General features: G+C 34.5%; 1 protein-coding gene, 1 long non-coding RNA gene, 4 other non-coding genes and 3 pseudogenes across 6 annotated transcripts; 6 read left to right on the plus strand and 3 right to left on the minus strand.

Annotated features, from left to right (window-relative positions):
• Positions 1 to 1,385: 1,385 nt before the first annotated feature.
• On the minus strand, positions 1,386 to 10,385 carry LOC136206397 (uncharacterized). The gene is made up of 13 exons (XM_065997426.1): positions 10,135 to 10,385; positions 9,763 to 9,900; positions 7,294 to 7,375; positions 5,872 to 5,948; positions 5,127 to 5,242; positions 4,918 to 5,035; positions 4,706 to 4,822; positions 4,232 to 4,323; positions 3,986 to 4,052; positions 3,346 to 3,427; positions 3,166 to 3,257; positions 2,365 to 2,508; positions 1,386 to 1,753 (listed from the first exon to the last, which is right to left on the minus strand). The coding sequence occupies exons 1-13, from the start codon at positions 10,261 to 10,263 to the stop codon at positions 1,607 to 1,609; spliced, it is 1,401 nt and encodes a 466-aa protein (XP_065853498.1). The 5' UTR covers positions 10,264 to 10,385; the 3' UTR covers positions 1,386 to 1,606.
• On the minus strand, positions 9,958 to 10,029 carry TRNAC-GCA (transfer RNA cysteine (anticodon GCA)). Its single transcript has one exon. It is a non-coding gene; the product is annotated as a tRNA-Cys (tRNA).
• Positions 10,386 to 13,600: 3,215 nt separating the features above from the next.
• On the minus strand, positions 13,601 to 13,672 carry TRNAC-GCA (transfer RNA cysteine (anticodon GCA)). The gene has a single exon. It is a non-coding gene; the product is annotated as a tRNA-Cys (tRNA).
• Positions 13,673 to 21,725: 8,053 nt separating this feature from the next.
• On the plus strand, positions 21,726 to 26,409 carry LOC136205742 (uncharacterized). Its single transcript, XR_010676065.1, has 3 exons — positions 21,726 to 22,105; positions 25,126 to 25,222; positions 26,076 to 26,409. It is a non-coding gene; the product is annotated as an uncharacterized lncRNA (long non-coding RNA).
• LOC136207878 (U1 spliceosomal RNA) lies at positions 21,752 to 21,919 on the plus strand. The gene has a single exon (XR_010676963.1). It is a non-coding gene; the product is annotated as a U1 spliceosomal RNA (small nuclear RNA).
• Positions 22,310 to 22,464, plus strand: LOC136207828 (small nucleolar RNA snoR127; annotated as a pseudogene).
• On the plus strand, positions 22,743 to 22,937 carry LOC136207534 (U2 spliceosomal RNA). The gene has a single exon (XR_010676679.1). It is a non-coding gene; the product is annotated as a U2 spliceosomal RNA (small nuclear RNA).
• On the plus strand, positions 23,288 to 23,485 carry LOC136207851 (small nucleolar RNA snoR127; annotated as a pseudogene).
• Positions 25,767 to 25,955, plus strand: LOC136207838 (small nucleolar RNA snoR127; annotated as a pseudogene).
• Positions 26,410 to 27,867: the final 1,458 nt, after the last annotated feature.

Consider the following 27,867-nt stretch of genomic DNA (forward strand, 5'->3'; position numbering starts at 1 on the left):
AAACAGTGCAATAGTAAATCTAATGTTTATGAGATGTAACTTCAAGTCTTATTATAGAAGCTAGAGTTTTTCCATGTGTAATTTCATGTTCTGCACTCTCCAATATGTAGTGATCCATGATTTTTAATTATGGTGGTCTTTCGTGATTTATGGGTCCTAACTTGATATATTTTAGTGTTTTTACATTAAAAAAAATTAAAGCTCGTTTTTTGAGTGTTTTTACATTAAAAAAAATTAAAGCTCGTATACAGTTTTCATGGAATTTTAACGCTTTTCAACAAGTTGGTGCTCCCCCCCCCCCCCCCCCCCCCCCCCACACACACAAACTCCCTCATCGATCCCATCCCTGCCAATCTGGTCACCCTATAAGGTTTGAAATTGCAAATCTTCTACTAATGAAAACACTCATCTTCCATTAACGATGTTTGAAATTAGAGCTGTCAATATGAATAATGACACGATAACACGATTCATGTAACCTGTATATTAATCAAATTAGGATTGAGGCTTAATGAGTTAGGGTCAAAAATAGATCGGCACAATTAACCCATGAAACAAATTGGACCACAGGTTGACTTGTCAACCCGTTAATAACCCGTGTAACCCGTTTAAATTAACTCTAATAATATAAATTCTATTGTATTTAGTTGAATTTTGACTTGTTAAATTGAATTTTAACTTGTTTAGTTGATTTTTAAATATATTTTTAATTAAAGTATTGAGTAAATTAAATGTTAGAATATTTTAATTTTGGTCTGCTTTGAAATATATTTAATAGTATAATTGAAATTTTGCTCGTATAATATAAGGGTTAAACTATGTTTACTTTGATTTTTACAAAGTAAGCATTACTTTGTTTTTTCCACAATTGGATGGTGATGCACTTTGACAAAGTAAGCTCATTCAATGGTAGGAAAAACAAAATAAAGCTTACTTTGTAAAAAAACAAAGTAAGCATAGAAGACACCTATAATATAATAGTATAGACACACGCTTCCTAATTTCATGTTTTGCGCTATCTAATCTGCCGTTACAGATCTAGAATTCACTAAAAAATGCTTGATGGTCTCTTGTATTATTTCTTTTAGATTTAAAAATCAGGTTTATTAACAAATGTTGTAAAAAAAAAATGGATTGATGAATTTTACAACCGTTTTAGGGTTAAATAGATTGAGTTATTTTTTACATTTGATTAAATGAGTTACACAAATCAATCCGTTTAATAGATGGACCGTGTCAACGAATCATCAAAGTAGGTCAAGACACCACATGTTTATGACCCACCAACCCGTTTTGATATCTCTATTTGAAATTTGTATGGTTTGATAAACATTAAGCGCTTAAATTACATTGTTTCGTATCTAGAGATTAAATTCATTCCCTCCAATAACAATAGGGCCAAATGTATACTTGATCCCTTTGATTTATTATATTTAACAAAATCATGAATTCATGATATCCATTCCATATATACATGAAAAATATTCTAACAAATCAGAACTAATTTTATAAGAAGTTTGTTCCATCTGGCATACAAATTTAATATACAAAGTAAAAACCATTTCTTCATCTTCCTCCTCCATTGAATAAAATGAGAAAAGATTGATCAGAGCTTCCAATAGATTCCTTGCCTATGCAAGATACCAGAGATGATACCCCAAAAGAGAATCTCTCCAAAGATAACATACAGTAGAGTTCCTACTTTTTCAGAATGCCAAACTCCAATAAATATATGCTTTTTAATCCAATATGTCTGCCACACAAACATTCAATTTGTCAGAAACTAAATCATAAACGCACGGAAATAGAAACGGATATTGAAAACGTTACTTTTAACATAGCCTTCAAATGGAAACGTGTTAACCCATATTACAATTAAGAAACTATGTTACTCCTGAAACATGTGAAGCAATCCTCATCCTTCGAGGTATCTTTGAAATAGGTAGACCTTTATTATTCCAATTAGGAAGCTACATGACTCTTGAAATATGTGTGGCAATCCTCGTCCTTCGAGGTACCTTTTAGGTGTGTTTGACCTTTGTTTACATGGTACCAGAGTTATGGTTCAATATTGGGTCCGTGCTAACATTAACTTCACCATCCAAATGATCAGACGTGTCAGTGGGTTAAATATCTCATATTACTTAACGAGGAAGTAATATAGCTCTTTAAATATGAGAGGCAATCCTCCTCGTTTGAGGTACTTTTTCTGATAAGTTAGACCTTTGTTTACAAAATGGAAAATAGAAACGGTAACAGACACAGACATGAAACGCAAAAACGCTACTGAACATGAGTTTTCGAGCAACATAGGTTATAAGAATTGAAACAAAGTTCATTCAAGAGTAGAATTGGAAAACATACCAGTGTATTATGAGGATCGTCATAATACCAGCCATTAATAAAGCCAGCAAAGATGCCTGCAGCAGCCATAACATAAACGAACATAGCATTCATACCTATCCATTCGAATGGGAGAAACAACCACTTCAAACCCCAGATATCAACCTGGAAAAATGGGGGTAAACTAGTTTCAGGCCAGATCAAACTTTGTATAACAGTTTAAAGCAAGTATCTCAAATCAGCACACCAGAAATTGCTTTGTAACAATCCGATCTTGAGGGGGTGGTGCCGGGATGGAAGCCCTAAGGAAGGAATAGTCCTAAAAAATGGCCATGGGGTGGAAATGAACACCATGCTTACATATAAATGCGATTTAAAGCCGTGGGGTACAAGGAATGAGACTTGGGACAAAATGGACCATATCTACATGGTATTGGACCATACTGTTACAATTAGTAAATGAACCAAGAACAGAAGGCCATAAGTAGGTATTCCACGTAAAATTCCTTAAACTTTATGTTATTGTAACATTAAAGTCAAAATCAAATAAAACCCGTTAAAAATTAACGAAATAATGATCAGTAAATAGGTATTAATCATGTTCTTCCACGTGGATCTAAAGAGCTAATCATGTCACTTTAAGCAAGTTCAAGGGACTAACAGGACACTTTTTGAACCAATTTTTGGGGGCTCCTAATGTGTTGAGCCTTTTTATTGCATTTACATTATATATAGTCACGAGAATTATATAGATCACATAATACGATTATGACATGACAACCCGTTTTGAACCTCCAATTAAGTTTGGTAAGAGCAGATTACCATAACATAGAAGGCTGAAAACACCAATGCTGCAGCACCAGATGTAACACAGACATAGCTAAAACTGTACAGTTGTTTGTTCAATGGAACCACTGCAAATTAAACAATGAAATCAGAATCAGTGAAAGTAGAAGACAAAGACACAGCATAACCAACTGCATTTCAAGCTCCACTTCTTACCATTTGTAAAATGAAGAATAAATCCTAAAATTAAAAGAGAAAGTCCCATCAGAATCCAGTGCTTTAGCCTGCTTGAATGAGCCTGGAATCCAAAAAAAAAAACATGGGATGACAATTTGTTTAAGTGGATCGTCTTCGTGTCGTGTCAATTATTGAGTTCAGTGCGAAATTAGCTAGTCCTAACCCAACTCAAAAAAAATTGTATCAATCATATCAACCTTATCAGATACTTGTCGTTTTCATATTGCGTTCACATGTTACGTGTAATTGTATTAACCATTTCAATGGTGGCGGTTTCGTGAATTGAACCCTTGATCAATTATAATCGAATACATTAAGTCCATACTTACTACATTAATTAGATGTGAAAATCTAATTCAGTTAAAAGAACATCATTTACTGTATTTGCTTCTGAAATTATATTTTTTACTTGTAAGCAATAAGTTTTTTACAGTTTCTCTATAGTCACATCAAACATGTAAAATACAGTTTTTGAACTCTTAAAAACGCAAATTAAAAATATATGAAGAGCTCAATGTATCAAATTGAAAGATTAGAGGCATAATTAACAAAAATTGAAAAGATGAGAGGGCTCATAATGCTTTTCTCCATATGTATACTATATTACCACAAACCTTACCTTCAAGTGCACCAGCACATGTCCAAAATGAACTCCAATGATTGTAGACAAAACAGCAGATACGGAGCTGCAATGCAATGAAATTCACATGATTTACAAAGATAATCTGAGTGACACAACACAATTGACACGAATATCAATTTCCATGTGTTTCTATCATATATAATAATATGGAACACGGAGATAACATAACACCATAACTCAAATCGTCATCCGAAATCACTACATATGAAGTGTGAAATATACCTTATAATTCCTTCAGGTTCAAAAGGGGCATGGCACCATGATGGAGCATTGCTCTTGAAAGGCCCTTCATAAGGGGAATTTTCCGTGCAAGCCTGCACCACCACTTGGAAGAAATTTAGAGTTTCTTAACTTCCATCTAGTATGAACAGATTTAGACTCCACGTATAAAATCGTGTAATAACGTTTTGTATGAACAATTTCAGACTCTATTAATGGTTGATCTAATAAGACATTTCTTGTTAATTTGATTTCATATATGTATGTGCCACCTAAGCTTTACTGGCGTCCACGTGGAACCAAACGTTACTCTTAACATTGCATAGTTTAATACATAGAGTACAAAATCTGTTCTCCGGTTCTCACATGTGACATTAAGGCTAAAATTTCTCTATCTACAAAGCCTTAATACTAACATTGCACGGTTTTATACGTGATGATTGTACCTTATCCAAATGTTAAGTAGATAATATGCACCTTAGATCTCCTCCAAGCCGGACGATGATACACATGAGAAATACCAAGGATTTTTCTATCTACATAGCCAACTGCATTACAAGGAGGATCAAGTTTTCCTCTAACATTGCAAGCTACCTGAAATCAACAGCAAAACAAAGCCTGGAAATGTTTATGGTTTGACCTTATAGATAGATTCTCTTGTAAATTAAAACCGGCCGGCCTGGGATTACATTGAAAACCTTCATGTAATCAGCACTGTCTCTACTATCTACAGTAAACTTCCAATCAGGGACATATGTTCCATGAATTACAGCCAAGTAAATAACAAGAATGCATGCTCCTACTACCCTGAAAAACATTAAACTAGTTGAGTTATGCAACAAATAATGATATCTTGAGATAGCTGAAATCCTTGTTAAATATAGAAACACAAACTTACCAATGCCAGCAGTATAATCTGAATATAGAGAGCGGTCCGGGAGGCAAATCCGTTGGATTCTCATCTTTTGTAAAGATCTCCACCAGTGCCATTATCAAATAAGCAAAAGCGATTCTCTAGAAACAACCAAGCTGTTAGTGTCGTAATGTCTTGAATCTGTATTACACTTGCCTGGGTCCGGGGGGCGGAGTCGCCCCCGGCCCGACGATATATCTTGTTTCCTATTTGGATTAGTATTGGCTTTCGGTTTTCTACTTGGAAACGATGTCTTGGGGTCCAAGTCGGTTTAGGATAGGTTGAGTACTATAAATACTCTCTTATGTAAACCCTAATGTGTAATCTGATTTCCGCCTCCTTAATAAAAGCTATTCTCTTTCTGCCCATCGACTAGCCAACATAACATTGGTGAACCATGTAAAATCTGTGTTTCGCTTTTCATTTATTTATCTTTCGTTAAATCCGCACAACAGTTAGGAAGTGGATAAGTTGTTGATTATAACAAGTTATATGCAATCACAAGAACACAAACTCCGAAACTATAAATAAACAAACAACCATTGGTTATGGGCCTAAAAGTATAATCTTTTTCTTAATAAGATTCAGTTTGAAGAGGGATGTTTTCAATTCATATTCTAATTAGAAAAATCAAACTAAATAGGATTCTAGACATAACGTAACGATGTTTTTTTATTGTGAGACCATATAGAAAAGATCAGTACATAGGCAATACCAAAATGCGGATTACCTGGAGAATTCCACACCACCTTATTTTCTTCATGTCAACACCATAAGTCAGTTTGTCAGGAGCATGAGAGAATCCTCCTATACAACACAACAAAGAAAGACAGAGATGGTTTTATTTCCTTACCAATACTACCACCACAAAGTGTATTAAAAGCATAATATATGTTGCACGGAAACTCTTCTTCATTAGCGTTTCATGTCCGTTTTCGTTTCTTTTCCGTTTCCATTAGCCTTTCCTAGCTAATCTTTCTTAGAAATAACGTTTCTCAGTATCCGTTTCCGTTTCCGTTTCCGGTGCAACATAAGTCCACGTTTTCAAAGACGGATTAATTTCAGTCTTCAACTTGGACATAACTTAGCTTATAGCTCGTCAATGACAAAGACTCCCCAGATCCTAACAAGTGGTATCAGAGCCCGACAGTTTGACTTGAGATGAGTAATGATGCAACATGTGATGTTCCCATAGTTGGCACTCCCATATGGAATGAAGAGTTATATGGTGACTCGAGAACAAGAAGTCCAGGTTGTTAACTAGATGTACTTGTGTAGATGTGAATTCAATGATTAACTCTCGGAGTTTCTCTTCAATGTCAAAGACTCTTCCGATCCTAACAAGTGGTATCAGAGTCAATGACTAGGCTTGGGATGAGTAATGATGCAGCAGATGATGCTCCCATGGTTGGCGCTCCTATTCTATGGTGACTTGAGAATAAGAATCCAAGTTGTTAACTAGATGTTCTTGTTGAGATGTGAACCTTATGGAGTCAATGATTAACTTTTGGTGATGCTGCACTATTAAAAAAAGGAATAGCCGGTCGAGCAGAAGCAAGGCCAAACTCAATGTAGAAGAGATTCACACTTGAGGGGGAGATTGTTGGGATGCAAATGTGAGTTGATATTAATATGAGATAAGTAAATGGTAAATAATTGAGAAGAAAACCCATTAATCCACTACTTTACAAGGTTCCAAGTTTCTCTCCAACGGCAAAAACTCCGCAGATCCTAACAAAATTGACCCTTGATCCTATTTTGAACTTTTCTTTGTTGAGAACAAAGATATTTACAATGGGATTCTGAAAGGTTTATGAAGCTCCAAAGAAACTCCAGTATCCTATGTCAGGATCCAGGGGGAGCTAGGGGGCCTTGGCCATCCATTGATCACCGAAAAACTTCTAAAATTTCATAAAAACTGTATGTGGGGCTTTAACTTGTGGGGCTTTAACTTTTAATGTAAAAATACTTAAAAAAAACATCAATTTAGCATCCGAGACCACCACAAGCACCCCTGTCAGGATGCGTACGTCACTGTATACAATATATGGAATTAGATTCAAAATGATGTATTCAACATGTTTCATTTGCTATGCTACTGATCTACTATTAATATGAACAATCAAAGGGATAAATGCAGAGTAGAAGTAACCTTGCAATAGGAGACCCCAAAATAGGAGTTTGAGACTTCTGAGAATCACTTTCTTTACAGCTCCATTACGGCTTATGATTCTCTACAATAATTAACCAAAATTTATAGCAGCAAATACACTTCACATTCACACTCTTTTCTTATGAACTGAATGAGGAAGGAAGAAAAAGAAAAGGCTAAATACATCATGGGATACTCAATTTTAAGCATTTCTCCTTATCTTCCTAACTTGCTTTCAATTACCTATTAGCCCCCTAAACTTGTTTAAATTGACCTATTGCCCTCCTGAACTCATCAAATCTCTTGTTCTTGTTCTGACACGCGGACTTAGGAGGCTAACCAGATATTTTAAGTAAGTTCGGGGACTAACGAGGCATCTCCAAAATTCAGGGGGCAATCAGATAATCTGGACAAAACAAAAACAAAGTCTTATTACATAATTACACATCTAAATTTGACACTTCTTGCTGTTTGGTACTCTATAATATTCTACTTGGACTTATCACACACCTAAATTTATCAATTTTGGACCTTGGATACCCTTACTTAATGATTTGGAAGACTTCAAAATTGACATAGCATGGCGGTGATCTCCCTAGTGTGCCAAATCAGTAAATAAGGTGTCATAAAACGTGACATAAAAGTCAATCAACTTTGTCAAATACTAACACTGTGGCCCCTTGTAAAAGTAAATGGTCTCCAAATAACCGTTGGCGACCTTCAAATAAAAAAGTCCAAGAATTAAAGTTGTTCATAATCACATCATAGAACCATGTTTTCGATTTTCCAAATCACAATTTTCGGAGATTTTTCTCCATGTAGTCACTTTCTCCCTCCTAACCAAACAACACCTAAATAATCTTAAAACCAAAAAGCTCAAAAATGAAAGTGTCGTTTAAAAATATCGTTTTCAACAGCTCTATAATGAAGGATACTTCTATTAGAGTCAAAATTGAGTGGCTTTTTCATTAATAAAAACCAACATTAAATAACTTTTATGTCGGTTTTTAAAGTTGAGTTAAAATGAGTGTAAAATAATCCATTTTTTTTTTTTTTGGTAAGAAGGGAAGAAAAAAAACAAACAAACAAAAACCTAACCCGGGATCAGTCTAGGAAGACTGACCCCAATCCTATCCTCAAGAAGAGAAGGTAACAGAAAAGAAGGAGGAACGGAAAGGGTAGAAACACCTAACATCCCCCATGCCCAGCAGCTGCCAAGCGATCCGCCACGCGGTTTTGCTCCCTATAAATATGGGAGAAGGTAAGAGAATCGAAGGCAGGACGAAGGTAAAATAATCCAATTAAAATTAGTACACCGTGCAAAACGATAAAAAAAATATATAATATATATAATTAAGGTTTAATATATTATTTGGCTCCTGAACTTGTCTAAAAAATTTGATTGACCCCCTAAACTTTTCAAGTGTCCCAGTAACCTCCTCAACTTTTCAACAGGTCTATAATGAAGGATACTACTATTAGAGTCAAAATTGAGTGGCTTTTACACTAATAAAAAAAAACATTGAATAACTTTTATGTCGGTTTTAAAGTTGAGTTACCAACTTATTATAATATTAGTAAGTGCAAAGTTGAGTTAATACGAGTGTAAGATAAACAAATTAGAATTAGAAGTACACTGCAAAACGATAAAAAAAAATATATAGTATATATATAAAATTAAGGCTTAATACATTATTTGGCCCCTGAACATGTTCAAAAAACTTGATTGGTCCCCTAGACTTTTCAAGTGTCCCAATAGCCCTCAACTTGTTTAAAATGTCGAGATAGCCCCTCCAACTTGCTTAAAACGCAGTGAATTAATCACTCGATGCCAAAAAAAAAAGTAAGCTTCATGTGGAAAGTATGTTACACGCGCTTTTGAATGTTATTACATAATTCAAGAAATAGATTAAAGCACATTAATGTTGAATATACAACAGAGATATATTGTTTTAATGAATAATTTCCCTCAATCATGTTTGATCATAGAGCCTTGTATATATATAGTGGATTACATATAGAATTTAACTAGAATTGGCAATACATAATATAGATAAATATAAACACTGGTTATTAAATTACTCTAAATAAGCCTAATAGTTATCTGTTAGTATCTGATGATACGTAAAGAGATAATTATCTCCAACAATTAAAAATTAAGTTCTTACTTGCTCAACTTCCTCTTTGTATTAAGACCAAATATTCCAATCTTGGTCGTTTGACTTTTCTAAAGAGCGGCATAACACATTTCTCAGGTAGCTCACTTCTTTACAACCTAATGACTAATAGACTGTATTTTAAACAAGTTGAGTATCACAACATTTTATTAGGACCTTTTAAGCAAATTGAAGGGCTATCCCGGAGACTTTGAAAATTGAAAATTTAAGATGTCAATTAGCTTTTTGACAAGTTCAGGGTGCCGATGATGTATTGAGTCTAAAATTAAAATGAAAATGGGCAACTACAAACCTTAAAAGCAAGAGGAATTGCCATGCCAACAATGAAGAGAAAGAAGGGCATAACAAAATCAGCAAGATTGCAACCATTCCATGGCGCATGTCCAATCATTGGCCATTCTCCCCCACCATCATCAACTAAAATCATTAACTGTGTAATCCACAACACATACATATCAATCTTTAAAAAAAACAAAAAAATAAAGAAAGGGCCCAACCGGGTTCGAACCGGTGACCTCTTGATCTGCAGTCAAATGCTCTACCACTGAGCTATGGACCCATTTGTGTTTTGTATCACCAACAATTTTATATAAATCCAATCCATCAAGTACATGAGAAGACAAGTGACGGAAGAGGAAAAAGGAGAAAGAAGAGGATACTATACCGCGACAGTAAGACCTCTGAAGATATCGAGTGAAGCAACACGGCGAGATTTGGGTGGCTTTTGGTCGGAACGGGAAACACCGGCGTCGTCGGCAACTACGAGATGATGCTCGGCTTTAATTTCGGACATCTTTTGGAGATGTAAGAAGTAGAATGGGGAGGAGGTGAGGAGGTTTTTGTTTGCTTGTAAACACTGAAATGCACATGGAAGGTGATGATGGGATAAGTTTACAATATTCAATTAGAATCTTTTCGCAGATAAAAGATTTGATATTTGTTATATTTAAATTGAATATTTTGTAGTCTCTATTTGACTCTTATGTTTTTCTCGATAACGACAACTCCAAACAATCCTAATGTTAAGAAAGGGACTAATTTTATCTTTCTCTGAACTTATTGATAAAATTAGTGCAGTAATCAAAGAGCTGAGCCGAGCCGAGTTTTCATCTGCTTAAGTTCGTTTCGCTATAAAATTAACGAGTTCATATCCAAACCAAGTTTTGGTTTGCTCAAACTTGGCTTAGCTCATTAGAAAAAAAAACGACCTCGAGCCGAGTTTTGAGCTTATTTTGAGCCTAAAATCCGCTTTCGCCTCAGTTTATTAAGAAAATTATCTAAGCATGAATTGTTTGTAAGTAAATCGTTAATTATATTTATGAAGTTTACTCTTTAATAGCTCTTTAATTGTGTATATAAATAAGCTCACAAGCAAAGTTCGTGAATAAATAAACAAGATGCTTACAAATAGTATCTAATAGCAAAAGAAATAATATTAAATTTAGATATTTGTGAACTAACACAAAACTATATATTTTTCTACAAAACTAAAATTTGTTTATAAATGTGCTAATCGAGCCTATCCGCGAGCTCTTGAGCCGAGCTTTGGCCTGCTCAAGCTCGACTTGTTTGCGAACCGAGCCAATAAATCGTGCTCATGAACGGCTCGTTTACAAATCGAGCCGAGCTTTTATCGAGCCGACCACCGAACCGCTCATGAGCCGCTCGGCTCATTTACAACCCTAAATAAAATAGATAGGCTCTCTATTTATTTATTTTTTGAACTTGATTATTTTGCATCACCAACTTCTTGAACTTGTCTATAAAAGTAGATTACCTTCCTAAACTTTATAAGTGTTTCACGAACTCTCTAAATTTGTTTATTCCGTGATAACTAAATACAAAAACCTATGAAAACTAAATTCTAAAAATACATCTTCATCTATTCGAGAGGTAGTTTTTTCTCTTCTCTTACCTTTCAACCTATTATAAGAGTTAGTGTTGCAGGTTTGGGAGATCGAATGGATGATGAATGAGAGTCAACATTTTGATTTTTGTATTTAGTTGTTACGGAATAAACAAGTTAAAGAAGTTGGTGAGACACTTATAAAGTTTAGGGAACTAATATACTTTTTTTATGGACAAGTTCATGAAGTTGGTGATACGAAGTACTCAAGTTCAAGGAGCTAGTGAGACACTTGCAAGGTTTAGGAAACCAATATACTTTTATGGACAAGTTCAGGGAGCTGGTGATGTATTAGGCCTTAAGAAATTATTAGAATCATCGTATTCAATGGAACACTCTCATGTCATGTATAATATGGACTTAGCGTATTTTATAAGAAACTTCGTTATTGAGGGTAAGTGTAAGCATGTAACATTGTTAGGATCATCGAATTACAATATATGTGTTCAAATATATATTAAGGGACAAGTGTCTAATATAAGAACTCACTAATATTAAAGTCGGAGCATCTTTTAAAAAAAATATTAGACTTTTAAGTTAAATTTTGAAGAGTTTAAGTTAAAAACCAACTTAAATTAAAAAAATTCTTACAATAGGATGATACCACCCTTTTACTCAGATGATACCACGTCATCTAAACTGCTAATGTGACATCATATAATGAGTGGAGGATTAATACTGGTCGCGGTCCATAGTAAAATTTCTCGTTCAATAGACTCCTAGTCACTCCTCAAATCACTTAAAAGATTGTTTGGATCATTATTTTAAAGTAAGTGAGGGTAAGTATAAGCAATTAACCTTCTTTGTTTTGAGATGTAATTGAAGGGGATAGTAAGTGAGTGTAGGTGGAGATGAATTTTGGGTAATTTTTCTTACATCCTAAATTGGAGGTGAATCATGTTACGAATTTTTTCCCCAAAATTATCTCTTATCTTTTATTTTATTTAGGGATAAGGTACCAAAATAGGCTTATGGTTTTTGGGGAAGTATCAAATATGCCTAACGTTTAAAAAGTGGTGCCAAGTTAGATATTGATAACGGATTAGACACGTTATTGATATTATTCCATTAAGTTCTAATTTCTCCCTCCACGTACAATTAACAGAAATTAACGGAGTAATATCAATGGCGTGTGTCTCGTTCCGTTATCGAGGCCTAAATTTGTACACTTCTTTAAACGTTAAGTTTATATTGGTGTTATTTCGTACGTGGAGCCTAAATTGATACTTCCTCAAAAACCATAGTCCTATTTTGGTACCTTATCCCTTTTATTTATTCAAATAAAATGATATAAAAGTAATTTTATATATAATTACATTATTAAATTATCACTTACACTTTATCTTCTATCCAAACACGATAAGTTATTTCATACATCTCACTTACTTCACTCTATATTTTCTTACTTTAATTACGCTTCATTCAAACAATGCCTGAGATTCTCTATTCTTTTACTATTATCGAGGAACCACTCTCCACTTCTAATCTACATACCAAACTAACATAGTTAGGGTTACAAGTCATTAAGGAAAGATAGGGATAAGATGGGGAAGGGTATGCCAAAATGACATTTAAGGAATTAAAACTAAATGGAAAAACAGTAAATAATGAGTGGCATAAATAGTAATTAAGAGGAAGTCAGAATTCTGACAGCACTTGTACTTCTTGTCCCCTTCTCAATTTCTTGTTGAAAATCAAGGCCACATGCCTAGTGAATTACATCGGGAGCCCCTTTGATTTTCACCCGAGCTCTACACGACCTGTGGGCATGTGACACGCCGTGTGGGGCAATTTTTGAGCCTTTTCTCCATGCATTCGCCCTTGCTTCGTATCTCACCCGACTTCCTTCGTTGTGACTTGAATCCTTGAAGAAAATGTTCGCATCAGGTTTGAAATTGAACATTTTTGTAATGCAAAAAACTTATTTGTCATAAATGAGACTTGAAATTGTACCGTCTAATAAATGTTAAATTTAAAATTACACTGTTTGCTACGTATTATCTAAATCTTTTGTCCCCAATAACCATAAATCTCAATTTGTAACTTATAAAACAAATTAATAAATAAATTTGTTTCCTTTCTTTTTTATAAAGCTGCAATTAATAAGATTTTCCTCTTAGAATAACTTATTCAAAAAAATTTATCTATAATAATTAAACAATTTTTTTTAGCAATATCAAATAAAAGTGACCGGAGACAAAATCAAATTTCGGAATAAAATAAAAGGGCCCAACCGGGTTTGAACCGATGACCTCTTGATCTGCAGTCAAATGCTCTATCACTGAGCTATGGACCCCTTTCTGAATTGAGTGGCTTTTGATCTAAATTCCTAACACCGGAGTCGCCAACTACGAGATGATGGTCGGCAATAATCTCGGACATGTTTGGAGATGTAAGAACATGAAAGTAAGTTACTTAGTTTCTTCTTTTAGTGACAGCTCCATATATAAAAGACTGGATATTTGTTAGAATTAAATCAAACATTTTGTAGTGGAAAAAATCAAGGCCGCTTAGATCGCTTAGGTTCACCTAAGCATTCGAAATCTAAAATTTGTTCCGATTTTCTCCGTTTGGTCACTCTAAATGTTTTTCGGCTCCTGAGCTTCGCCTAGACGTTGCTAAACAACGATGGACAAAAATGTTTATTATTATTATTATTTTATTTATTTATTATAATTCACTTTTGGACATTTTCGTATGGTTATTGCGTTTTTTACTTATACTCATGATATGGTTTAAGACTTTAAAGATATTGTTTCATAAGTTTTGGTGAAATATATTACTTATAAACATTATATTTTATTTGTTTGAGTTGTTTCAATTATATTGTTGTTATGAATACATAAATTTTCTATATTAAATTATTTTATATTATTATTTTTTAGATAGTATAATATATATTTTAATTAATTTATATAACAATTTGTTTATAACAAATACAAAATATAAAACTACAAATTCAATAATCACCGACTAATCCTTAAGGGATATGTCAGCCTGATTAACTAGAGGTGGAGATATGAAGGGTCGCGGAGGATCGACCAACCCTCCAGCCCACCGAAAAACCCTCTTAGGGGTTGTCCGATGAACTTCACCCTTGTTTTAGCCATGGCTGGGAGTCCCTCCAGCCATGTCCAACGAAGAAGAAAGATGGGACTCAGCCCCATCTTTTTTTTATTTTTTTCCTTAATCGCCCTGAACCTGAGAAAGAAAATCCGAGGAGATGAAATGGAGATGGACGATGGAAAAGAGATAGAGAAAATGGACTGGTTTTGATTTATGGTACTGTATTATACTACTTTTTATATTTTATATTTGCATTTTTTTCAAAAAAAAATTTAAGGTAATAAATTCTAGTCCCATTTCTTCCTCGTACATAGAGAATTTGGTTTGCTTTTGCTTTTTCTCAAAGTAATTATAATTATTTGTTTATTTCTATCATTAATAATAGAAATCATATTTTTTCTTTTTAATTTGTATTGTTTTTTTCTTTAATTAATTTATCTGGAATAGTGTGAAATTTCTTAACATTTTCGGGAGATTGGGTAAGTAAATGGCATACTTTATCCTCGTGTACAAAATAATATAAATTTACTTTTAAAGTTTCCAAAATAAATTATTAACGTGACTAAAATATTTATGATATTATTAATATAATTATAAATAACTAACAAAAAAAAATAAAACATTGACTTAATTTATTGAAAAATTTGTATGAAATGTTTGATATAAAAGCCAAATAATTTTATGGTTTTTTTTTTTTTGTTTCATTTGACTTATTTTATATATATATATATTATTTGAGTGTTAAATTATATAACTTTTCTTTTTAATTATTAAAGATTAGTTTAGATATTAAATTAATTATTTAAATTAGACTGATTTTTTTTAGTTTTAGCTCAAGCAATTATAGTGAATAGTAAATATACTAGAAAAAACAATTAGAACAGTTTTTTTTTATACAAACATATTTCTATTAAGAATCAAAGTCTTAAATCGAAAAAAAAAAAAATCTACATATAAAGTGGAGCCCCTTCGAATTTGAATCATGCGATTAACATCTAGTATTTTTTTACAACATTACATTTGACTCCCATATTTTTTTTATAACTAATTGTTATATAAAGTTGTAAATGAGACGGGGATTTGTCTAAATCAAAACTTGGAATTGGGAAAATAATTATTCAAAAGCAGGAATGGTTTCTTTATAAATGTTTTTAAAATAATATACTCCATCTGTTTCATATATTAGATGACTTTTTAGATAATTGCACAAAAATTAAGGAATAATTGAAAAAGACTTTGTTACCCCCTATTTATTTATTAAGTCCATTATTTATTTATTTATTTATTTATTTTATAATGACTTTATTATTCTAATCTCAACAAACCCACGTTTATTCAACTATTGGCTGCTAAACAGTAGATTAACTTTTTCCTCGTAAGAAAATTCAAGTTTGTCTTCTCTCTGCTCAACAGCTTCTCCATGCTCAAAACCCACGTTGCTTCAACTTTGACAGCTGAAAACGACATGTAATTTAATTTGTATTAATTAAATCAAAACAACATGTAATATGAAACAAAAAAAACTCTCCAGAAAGTCATCTAATATGAAACGGAGGAAGTATTTAACTAAATTTATTTCTTTTATTGAGAATTTAAATCCCGTTATTAAATGTCATCTTCATCTTGCTCATCTAATAAACAAAAGACAATTTCCAAATCTTCTAAGGAGGATGTGTAACGAGTGATTGCTTTAGTTATGGCTTGTTTGCCAAGTAACTGTTAGCTGGTTATGTAAACTTGTTTGGTAAAACTTAGTTGATTGTTAATAGCTATTTGTGTAAAATGACAAATAAGGACATGATAAAATAAGGTTAAAGGATATAGGGTTGAAATATCCTTAAAAAGAGATGGAGTAATAAGCTAATTGAAAAAGCTTATAAAACCATATTTTTTTGACCCAATAAACTCTTTTAAACTTTTCTTCACCAAACACCAATATTAGAAGTATAACTAGTTAAAACCTCTAAAGTGACACAAACCTCTAATTTTACAAAAAAAAAACTCTTTACCAAATAGAGCCTATATGTGAGCTGATTTAGATTCATATGTTACTTCTTGATAGGGATGTAAATGGGGCGGGAATTCCCTGTCCGCGTTGGTAACCGTCCCAACAGGGACGGGGAATCCCCGATAAGAATTCCCATGGGACAGGGATGAGGACGATTTTATTCCCTGTGGTGGGGATGGGACGGGGATATGGAAAGGTATCTCCGCCCTGTCGGGATCCTCGTCCCCGACTCGTTAATACCCGATGGGGGATCCTCTGCTATTCCCATGATAATTGATTTTTTTGGATGATTTAAGTACATTTTAATTAGGTGAATGATTATTTTTAATTTTTAGTCTTTGTGTTTTAGAAAATTTGAGAATGATTGTTGATGTTTTATATTATTAGTTACTGATTCTTAAAAGTTTTAAGACATTACTACTTTTTTCAAAATATAAACAGTGATTCTCCATGGGAATGAGAATTCCCTGTGGAGCGAGGGTGAAGACAAATTTATCTCCATTTAATGGAAATAGGGAATCTCCGACTAATCGGAGAACTGGGATGTGAAATGCATTATGTGCCCCGTTTACATCCCTACTCAAGAAGTGGGTTTTCCATTTATTTGGTGGCCCATTTTTTAGTGTACTAATCTATTTTGAAACATTTGTTATGTGTTATATTTTTTTTATGGTGGATCAAATCAAACAACAAGCATTTTTATAAAATATGCTTTTTACGAAACCGTTAAGTTTAAAGTGTTATTTAGCTTTTGATCTATCTAAAATTTTATTATTTGACCAATGATCTATTATTTGGTTACATTTGATCCCATGAACTGTCCCAATTGTTGAAATTTTATTCAATTTGGATGAAAACTTGACAAAACTATTACTTCCCTAATATATGGTGATATTTTGACACGTGACACATCTTAAAGCTTATTTACTACATAATTAATTATATTTAAAAAATAAAAAAAATAAAAAACAAATCCCTAAAATAAATTTTATCAAGTCGAAGTGTCAAAGTATTGTCACGTGTCAATAGGATAACATTTTTGTTAACTCTTCAATCAATATGGGTGAAATTTCACCAATTGAGATATGTCAAAGTCTAAATGTGACAAAATAATAAATCATAGACCAAATGATAAAATTTTAGATAGATTGAGGCAAACTAAGACCTTGTTTGATAACATTGATAATGACTTAAATTAAAATGTTAAACACTTATTTAATTTAAGTGTGTTTGATAATGGTTATTTTTTAGCACTTTAATTAATTAATTAAGTTAAAAATCACTTATATTTAATTTAACATTTTAAATTAAACATTATCAACTAATATTTTTATAAAAGTTATATCATTTAATAATTCCAACATTTATAATATTCAATGTTTAAAATCTAGTACTTATCAATTAATATATCACAAATCGTCTCCCCACCAGATCTAAGAAGTGTGGAAAACAGTTTTGGCTCTACTTTATTTTTATTTTTCTTAGTCATCCCTAAGGTCGACGGAACACTATAATCTACTTCTAACCCTAGAACTGGCCTAGTTTGCTCCAAACCTCCTTTACCGTTTGAACCCAAATCCCCCTCAACCCGATGACTTACAGAGGTAGACAACTTTATAACGAACATAATAGATCATCCCTAAACTCTAATGAGTTACCATGGAAGAAGGGGCCAACACCTAAGATAATGAAAAGGAAGAAAAAGAACAACTCACAATGAGAAGAACATAAAAGAAAGTGAAGGGTATTGCCCTTAGAATTGGCTTTGAAAATGCTCGCAGAAAAATGGCAGAAAAAGTTCTCTAAGTCCCAAAAGAACAAAAATATTATCACCCTCAAAAAACAAAGAATACGGTTAGCAAGCAAGAACTTCAAAGCTTTGGGGAAAGGCAAAAGAAACTATCATAGTTAGTTAGATGGCCTATTTATAAGCGGTCGTGGAAGGCCAACCGTGACTCGCCTTTATTAGCTGCCATTAAATAAGGACGGTTGGCGCTTCAAAAAAGGACCTGACACGCTTGCAAAATCATTATTGCTTTTGGCATGCATGAGACACGTATCCAGATTGTCACTATTAAAAACCATCATTCTTACTAATCTATACATGCAAGACACGTGTCTAAAACCCGGCATTTCGCAGTCAGCTTGAATTCGTAATCTCTGACACATAAAACCAATGAGAACTGAAGACATGTCACCCTCAGACAGATAATACATATTTCTCACTACGACTGTCCAATAGGGAGGAACTGTTGAAACACCTTTCCACATGATTTTGATTTGATATAATTATTTAACAAGAATTAAATATCCATGATAAAAATATTCTAACACATTAAATTTAAATGCTTTGATTTATTTATACTAATGTGTTTGTTTAATGTTGAGTTATTTAAGACATTAAGTTGTAAGGCCCAAAGGCCCACAAGAGAAAGTCAAGCCCAAGTCAACGAATGAAAGCCACACGACCCAATCAGATCAAAACGCAGCTCAAGCTGAATGAAACGCAAACCCAGCAAGAAGAAGGATCGAGAAGCATTCGTCCAAAAGCTTCAAGTCGAAGCTGCTGAGTTGTGCGACAAGGAAGTCAAGTCAGCGGCTGACCTGAACAAACTTGAAGACAAAGTATTTCTACTTTGGGTAAAGATCAGAAGACTCAGGAAGCTGTCTGGAAGACTTTGCCATAAATGTGGAAACATTCTAACCAGCTTGACGAAAAGCTGCTGAGCACTTCCGAAGACAGAAGATACAAGAATTCAATTGGCCAAGGACGCTGAGCACGTACTGAGTGAAAGCGACAGGAAGCCGTTTCCCTCCAACGGTTATTTCGAAATTTGAAATTACAGGTGCATCAAGTGTCACTATAAATAGGCCACTCAAACGCTTCATTCGATGTAGATCTTCAATCAAGTCGAAACGCTGACCTAATTGATATTCGAAGTTCTGTGAGAAAAGCAACGCAAATCTTACACCAATTCCAATCTTGTGTAAAAGTCTAGAGTGATCTTATTCATCTAAAGTGTCTTAGCAATTGTTGTTTAGGACAAACAAACACTTATCATTTCTAGAAGTATAGAAAAGAGAAGTTGAGTACTCGGTCATAGTACTCAGCAGTAGAAATAGGATTGAGTAGAGGAATAGAGGAAGGTACTCTTGTATACTCAGTTGCTATTGTAAAAGGTTTGTGCTCTACCTTTAAAGAGCTCAGTAGAGGATTCTGAAAAGCTCGGAAGGAATTCCGGGGACTGGACGTAGGCGGAGAGGCCGAACCATGATACGTCTGCTGAGTAATATCTTTCTAACCCTTAACTCCTTTATATCTTGCTTGCTTAAATACTGCCTAGTAAAACACTAAAACGAACACACGCTGAGTTGAGTGAACTGAGAAGCTGAGTTCAGGAATAGACTCAAGTGCTATCTCCTGACTCAAGGATAGAAACAGACTTAGTCACTAGTTAACTAAGCTTGTATCTTAAACTCCTCAACACTGCAGTGCTTAAAGACTAAGTTAAAGTCTTTAATAAAAAGAAGTCAGCCTTAACGGATAAAATTTTAAATAGTTCCTAACCCCCCCTTGGAACTAATATTGTCTCGTTACACGGGACCAACAAGAACTTCTAATTGAGCATTTGGCCTCAAAACCCAACAACAACCATCCACACATAATCTAAGCCCACCAGTGGGGTCAAAATGTCCCCCATAATCACTTTAAGAGCCAACTAAAGGACTGTGGTTTAAGGAGAACTAGGGACGGTAAGGACTTTTCTTAACCATAGCTTAGACCTATAAATATGGATGCCTTATCCTACAATAAAAGACACAGTTTCACTCTCATCTCCCCTACCTTAAAGATGTTCTCTTTATACCACGTAATTACTAAGATGTTCTCTCTGTACCACATGATTATTAATTTTATCATCAAAGTGTATTCCATTGACACCTTCTTTTGGAGAAGTCAAAAGTCGAACACTTTTATTTTACTAAAAAAAGGCAGTTGAGGTATTTTTTAATATTTACCGCTCCAAATTGCTTATCACCGCCCCCATTTTGACATTTTTTTCCTTTTCATATTTTTCTTTCAAAAACTAGTAATTGGTTCTATTTTCCAATCAAAATTGAAATTATGAAAATAATTGATGCGTGACAACCCGAGAACCTCGGAAATGGATGATTATAAGTCGGAAACATTAAAATTTACGGGTTTTTTTTATCAAAGAAACTATGAAAAAATGCATGGCAATAACTGGTCAAAACTGAAATTATGAAAATAATTGATGCGTGACAACCTGAGAACCCCGAAAATGGATGATTACGAGTCGGTAAAATTGGACGAGATACATTTTTCGTGAAAATATACGTTATTGAATGGTATATCTATTCCGATAAAAACTGAAATTCTGAAAAAAATTGATGAGTTGCAAAAAAAATTGGACGATTTTGTATTTTTCATCACAAAAAATTGGCCGATCTTGCATTTTGGGGGTAAAAAATGTGATTTTACTCTAGGTTGGCAAAATATCCGCCTGGCCAATGGCCAGGTGGACAAGGAAATTTTGCCCGCCTTAGGTAAAATAAAAAAATTCTCTTAAAAAATATAAAATTTCAGTTTTGAATTTTTTTTATAAAAAAGGTAAAATTGTCCAATATGAGATAATAACTAGTAATTTGGAGCGGTAAATAGTAAGATCCTTTTAAAATTGAGAGTTCATCATGCAAATAAGTGCAAGTCAGGGGTCAAAGTGTAGTTTACTCTAATTTCTAGGAGTGACAATTTCTGACACGAGAACACGATTTAGAGAGACAACCTGACTGACACGACACAATTGACACGAAAATCATTTTTCTAGTATTTGTACCATATAAAAAACCATACGGAATATATACATGAGATAACATGATTTTGACACGAAAATCATTTTTATAGTATTTATAACATATAAAACCATATAGAATATATACATGAGATACCACGATTTTGACACGAAACACAAAATTGCCACCGCTAGTAATTTCTAATCATATTGGTTTGGTTTGGTTGGGCCATATTGTATTTGAATAAAAGTAGTATTGTAAATGGAGTGGATTGGAGTGAGGGTGCGGAACTACTTTTCTTTGTCTTTAGAATGAAAATCTCCATTTTTGTCCTCTTAAAGAAATCATTATTCCTCCAACTGATTTTTAATTTACAGTAGCCCCGGTCGTAACTCATTATAACAGTGGAAGAAAATCCCACATCGGAAAGCATGAGCAGGATAATGAAGCAGCAGCGGTATAAATAAGAGTCAAGAGCCAATGAGAAACATACTTACCTGGACGGGGTCGATGGGTGATCAAAGAGGCTCATGGCCTAGGGTTGTGACCTCCATTGCACTTTGCACTTAGGAGGGGTGCTTCCCTAAAGTCTCCTCAAGAGGGAGAGCTTACGTCATAATTTGTGCCAGTGGGGGCCTGCGTTCGCGCGGCCCCCTTCCAATTCCAGTTTCTGTTTTTTGTTCATCTAATGGACTGCATGTACTATCGGTATGTTTTATGCTTCTATTGGAAGATTATATTCATTAATCATTATTTCTTGTTATCAATTAGGGATTCGATTCTTACTGTTCGAGGCTACGTTGAGGCAATGATTATTATTTCTTCTTTCGTGCACATTGCAAGGTAAAATTGAACAGGTTTTAGGTTTTCATCAAATTTTGAACTCCTTTTTCATGGAAGTTTTTGTTTCATTTTGTCCATGCTTTTGAAACTGAGCCACTTCGAAGTTCAAATCATGGAGTTAATTTGTTTTATTGTTTCAACATAATCAAAAATATTAAATGGACATCCAAATGAGGTTATCATATCTTCTGAGGCCCTCCCTCTCTGGAATGATGTTGTTTAGTCAAATCAGAAACAGATGTGCTCCATAAGGCAATGCCTTCAAGGCTTGATTTAGTTATTTCAGATGCTTCCCGTGTAAACTTGACCAAGCATTAGATATGGTGCATCACTTAGGGATTGGTTGTTGGCTGACAAGAGTTATTATCTTTTGTTTGCTCTGATATACTGGGAATGTTGATTATTACTCCATATGGAGGAATCAGCAGATAAACTTTGCCTTGGATATGGTATTCAGCTGATAAAATTGTTGTTTGATGGAAATACTTTGCCTTGGGTCTGGTATTCAGCGGATTAAATTGTTGAAAGTGAGTGAGGAAGTGTGTCATTTACTTTACAAACATCCCACATTGGAAAGAAATCTCTTTGAGGACCAAGAAGTGAAGTATAAAGAGAGAAGCCTAACATTGGTAGAAGCATACCTTTCTCGGCCTTTTGGCTAAGATCAAGTGTAGTATCTGTTCTTATCAGTTTAATATCTGATATGTGGACCAATGGTCCACACGATATTAAATTAATTTTTTAGGGGGAAGACCTATATTAATGGCTTGCCATTAGGGGCTTCAAGAGTCGCCATTGCGTTGCACCATAGCATTGGCCTGGCTCACCCCTCCAATTCCATTTCCAGTATTGGCCTTTCGAGTTCTAACTTTAGAGCTTTTGGTTTTTAATTTGTTGACTTCTATTTGAAATAGTAGCATAGTACTGGTCAGACTCTGTTTTAGGGGTAAATTTGCTCACACAAGAGAGCGTTCCTTCATTGTGTTAGACAACAGGGGTAAATTTGCTAATAGATTGTGATTTTAAGTATATGATCTTTTTTGTGCTTCATGGTGTTCCATTTTACCTGTAATGCTAGAATTTTTGGTCCTGGTGAGGTTATTTTTGTTCTGTTTGCCTCTCAAACCACGCCATATCTTTTGAGGCATTCCAAATGAGCTTAATGGTTTTAGTCCCCCATCTCTGGAATTATGTTATTTAGCCAAATCAGAAACAGATGTGCTCCATAAGGCAATGTCTATGTCTTCAAGGCTTCGGTTAGTTATTGCGGAGGCACATGGATGCCTCTTGCGTAACCTCGACCAAGCCTTAGATATTGTGACTTTTGTAGAAACGCGTCCTCTGTTGATCACTTAGGGGATTGGTTGTTTGCTGACCAGGAGTCATTATCCTTTGTTTGCTCTGCATTATTACTAAATGGAATATTAACCCCTAATGTTTTTGAAGGAATGGAGATAGAGAAAGAAGTTCAAAGAAAATTTCAAAACTTTCTTGACTAGGTTTTTGTTTTTATAATTATGAACGGAAACGCTTGATGCAATGCGGTTGTCTATTCCCTGTAATTTGATTGCAGTAATACCCAGTGGTAATTTTAGAACTACCATCAACTGATACAGGTCAGTTGTCTGGGTGAAGTAATTGAGAGAGCTAATTTACTTCTCCCTAAACGTCTTCTATAACCTTTAGTTTTCTCTGTTACTGGGATTGCAGACATGCAGGCGACAGTTCGTGGATGAAATGTGGTTGTCTTTTCCTTGTAACTTAATTCTAGTGTATGTCTTGTGGTTTTGTGTGAACTACCATTAGCTGATACAAGTCAGTTGTCTCGTTGAACTTGAAGTGATTGAGAGACACTAGTTTACTTCTCCTGCTCTTCCTAAACATACCAGATTTTGCACGTCTACTATCTGAATCTTGATGATCTCTTGACCTAATTTTGTCATTTGGCTCTGATACTTGGTGTGATCCATTCCCTTGTTGGAGGCTAAGTTCTCTCAATTTTCAGGGGAATTTAAGTACCAGGGGTGCAGTTTCCATCATTCATGGGTATGGCCAAAGAGGCTCTGAGTATTTATTCTCTGTCCACGGGCCCGTCCATCACTAGTTTCAATTTTTCTTTTCGGATTCTGTAACCTTTCAAGGATTTAATGAAAAGTTGGTATAAATGATGATTCAAGGATGGAGCTTTTGTTGGTAGATAATGTCGTTTGTGCTGAAGCTTGCTCCTTTGCGTTAAGTGTAGCCAGGGTTTGTCTCGTATCGAAAACACAGCTTGCAATTCTATTTAAGGTTTAGTACTATAGCGTGTCAAAACATCCAACCAGCCATATAAGCAATGAGAACAGTTTATCCGGTTCTTGCCAACTGATCAAGTTTATTCTTCTCTAGAAGCTTTGAAGTTATAGTCCTTTTTTGGTTATTTTCCATTATCCAAATATGTAGCTTTACATAGATTTCCTGTATTCTTTTCTGTCCATTTCATCCTTTTCGTGAAATCTATTGTTAGTTTATTTATTATGGTAGGCTATTGCTTACTTTGCATTTCTAGGAAGATGATATTCGATAATCACTGGACTCTCTTTAACGATCAGGGTTCCGATACTTGGTGCTAGGCACCATGTTAAGGCTTGATTGCTTACTTTACTGGCTTTGTTGTTAATGTTTCATCTTCCTCTTTTGTTATTAAAGGCAGTCTTGGGGCATTCCGGGGTGAAATTGTGGAGATGCCTTTTAGGTTGTTTTACAAAACCTTCAAGTTGTTTAAATTACATTCATTGGTTTTTAGGCGTTAAACCAAAGTGATTGTTCGGGTATATGAATAGCTAAAAGAAGTTATATTTTCATTAGATTGATGCTTGCGCAACCGAGGCACTTCAATTCATGGTTATCTGATGCTTGTTCATTTGTCAATTATTTTAATAGAATCAAAATATCAAGTGTCTTTTGAAATGATGCTGAAGAAAATATTACTTTAGTTTCACTTTCTTTACCTTTTTTCTAAAGTTAATTCAGTGATTCAGGCTCGTTGGACCGGTAGATGCAAGCTTTATATTTACAATTTATGCATATATGCAGCAGCTGGTGGAGCTTAAGAATGACGGAACTTGCAATCATATGGTAAATTGTGATACTTGGATGAATTTCATTTTCATGAAATGTTACACACTTCATAAGTAATTTGCTCCCCAATCAATGATTGTTCCTTCATTTAGTTAGATGATATTGCGATTTAGCGTCTATAGATTTTTTGTGCTTCATGGTCTCAATTTACCTGTAATACCAGAAATTTAGATCCATAGAATAGTAATTATCTTGGAGTCTGATAAAGAATGTGATAATGGGAATGGGGAATTAAAGGACACATGGTTTATGGGCTTAGCTAGAGTTCGTTGAGAGAAAAGGAAAGAGTACTACAAGTTATATATATATATTATGCAATAGATTTCTCTATTGATTTTATAATTCCATCCATTGTGTTTGATTGATTTGTAGTTGGGGAATACAATTTCTAGTTCCAATTCATTGCATAACCTCTGTATATCTTCTATTTTCTATATCTTTGTATCACGTTATCTATCAGAGTCCCTTCAAACCAAGGCGATATTTATCATATCTTCTGAGGAATGAAGTTAATGTTTTTAGTCTTGAAACCTCTCTTGCTATGGAATGATGTTATTTAGCCAAATCAGAAATAGATGTGCTCTATAAGGCAATGTCTATCTCTTCATGGCTTGGGTTAGTTATTGAGGAGGCACATTTGTGTAAACCTCAACCAAGCATTAGATAAGGTGCCTTATGTAGAAGTGCATCTTCTGTTGATTGTTTAGGGATTGGTTGTTGGCTGACCAGAGCCATTTTTTATTTTTAATCTGTATGTACGGAAATGCGATAGTGAGAAGCAGTTGCGGCTGCAAATTCGGTTTTTCATGAGAAAAATAAACACGAGAGATCACTATGTTTCTTGTTTCAGGAACTCCTCATGTCGCTTCTCAAAATCAGTTAGTGATTTTCTTGTCTGTTACTAGCTCTTAAATGATCCCTATGTTGTGCAAGCTGGAGTGTTGCAGTATGAAGAAGAATGAAGCAGCAGCAGCAGATCATAAGCTGCCATTTTGGCAGGATATTTAGTTTGTTAAGCTTGTTGTTTTGCTCAAGCTGATATGGCAGCTCAAATACATGATCTTGTTATTTCATTTTGGGATTAATATATAATTATACATCAAAACTTGTATCGTTTTGCCGTTTGGCACCATGTAGTTATACTTGGAGCTATCACTTTTAAACTTGTAATTTTTGCCGCTTGACACCTTTAACTTGTCAATTTCGGGTCTTTAAGATGCTGATTTGGCAAACTCAAATAACATAAATCGTTGCATGCCTGATCAAGTTTGAAGTGTGTCAAATCAATAAATAAGGATGTCATTGGCCCGAACTGTTTTAGTTCTCTTATCTGTATAATAAAATCTTTGTTCCAGGTGAAGTGATTCATGGAACAACAAGCATCACAATCCAATAATGTTGACACATTTTGTGACGAGACACAAAAGATGGTTTGCTTTTAGATTCGCTCTCGCTGGCATTGATGAATAAACAATTGGTTTGTTGGGCGGCCAAATTTACACGTGTAAACAAATTTTTTTTTTCTAAATCGAATTTACTCAATGTTTTTTCTATATATATATATATATATATATTATCTGAGTGGTCTTTTTTAAGTAACATTGCAGAACTTCTCAATATTAAGCTAGATTTGGACTACAAAAGTAAGATTGAGTCATTTTGAACAAACTTAGAGAAATTTAGCGTCTATCATATATTAATCAAGTTTTTTTTAAGTAAAGGCTGGGAGTATGCGGAGCTATAAACGGACATCCCAGCCAGGCTGGCACCCCCGCAGTCTAGCCACGCAATCCCGCAAAATATATTAAAAAAAAAAGGAAAAGTTTACAAAGAGGGAGAAGATGAAAGAATAAAGACTAAAGAATGAAATGAAAAGAGAACCTAGGTGAACCTGAATTTTACAGTACTACAGATGTCCTGTAAAATTAAATCGTGACAGAAGTTGGGAGCAGAGTCCCACCAAAGAATCCCCGTGGAGGTGACCCCATGTCTCGCAAGCTTGTCTGCAACCATGTTTCCTTCTCTAAAAATGTGCGAAACGATAATCTCCATGTTCGAACATTGCGATAGACACTTCAACCAGATTTGACGCACATTCCAAGGGACTGAGTCAGAACGATATTTCAGCAGGTTTACTACATAAGCGGAGTCTGAATCGATCCAGATCTTTAACCAACCTTTTTCCCAGGCCATGTCTACAGCGAAAGCCACAGCTCTGATCTCCGCCGTGTGAGGGAAATCAGAACCGATCGAGAAAGAGAAGCAGCCCCTTGCAAAGCCGCGCGAAGTTCTGAATATACCACCAGCGCCCGCCGGACCCGGGGCACCTAGCGCGAAACCGTCGGTATTGACCTTTAGCCAATCCTGGGGAGGACTGATCCATCTAACGCCAGTTACTCTTTTAGGAGGGGGACTGATTGGAAGGAGAAGGAGCCTGCTTAGGATTTTTCTGTCATAGTAGCTGCTGCAAACACCTTTACAAATGCCATTAGATTCCCGGATCAAAGCATGAAGCAGACGTGTAGCGTTTTGGATTGAGGGGAGCTCATCATCGAAAACACATTTGTTGCGTTAGTGCCAGATGAGCCAGACACAAGTAACAACAGCCGCTTGCCAAAGAAGATGAACCTGTTTGCCAAATC

Source organism: Euphorbia lathyris, chromosome 9, assembly GCF_963576675.1.
Source record: "Euphorbia lathyris chromosome 9, ddEupLath1.1, whole genome shotgun sequence".
Classification (NCBI taxonomy): domain Eukaryota; kingdom Viridiplantae; phylum Streptophyta; class Magnoliopsida; order Malpighiales; family Euphorbiaceae; genus Euphorbia; species Euphorbia lathyris.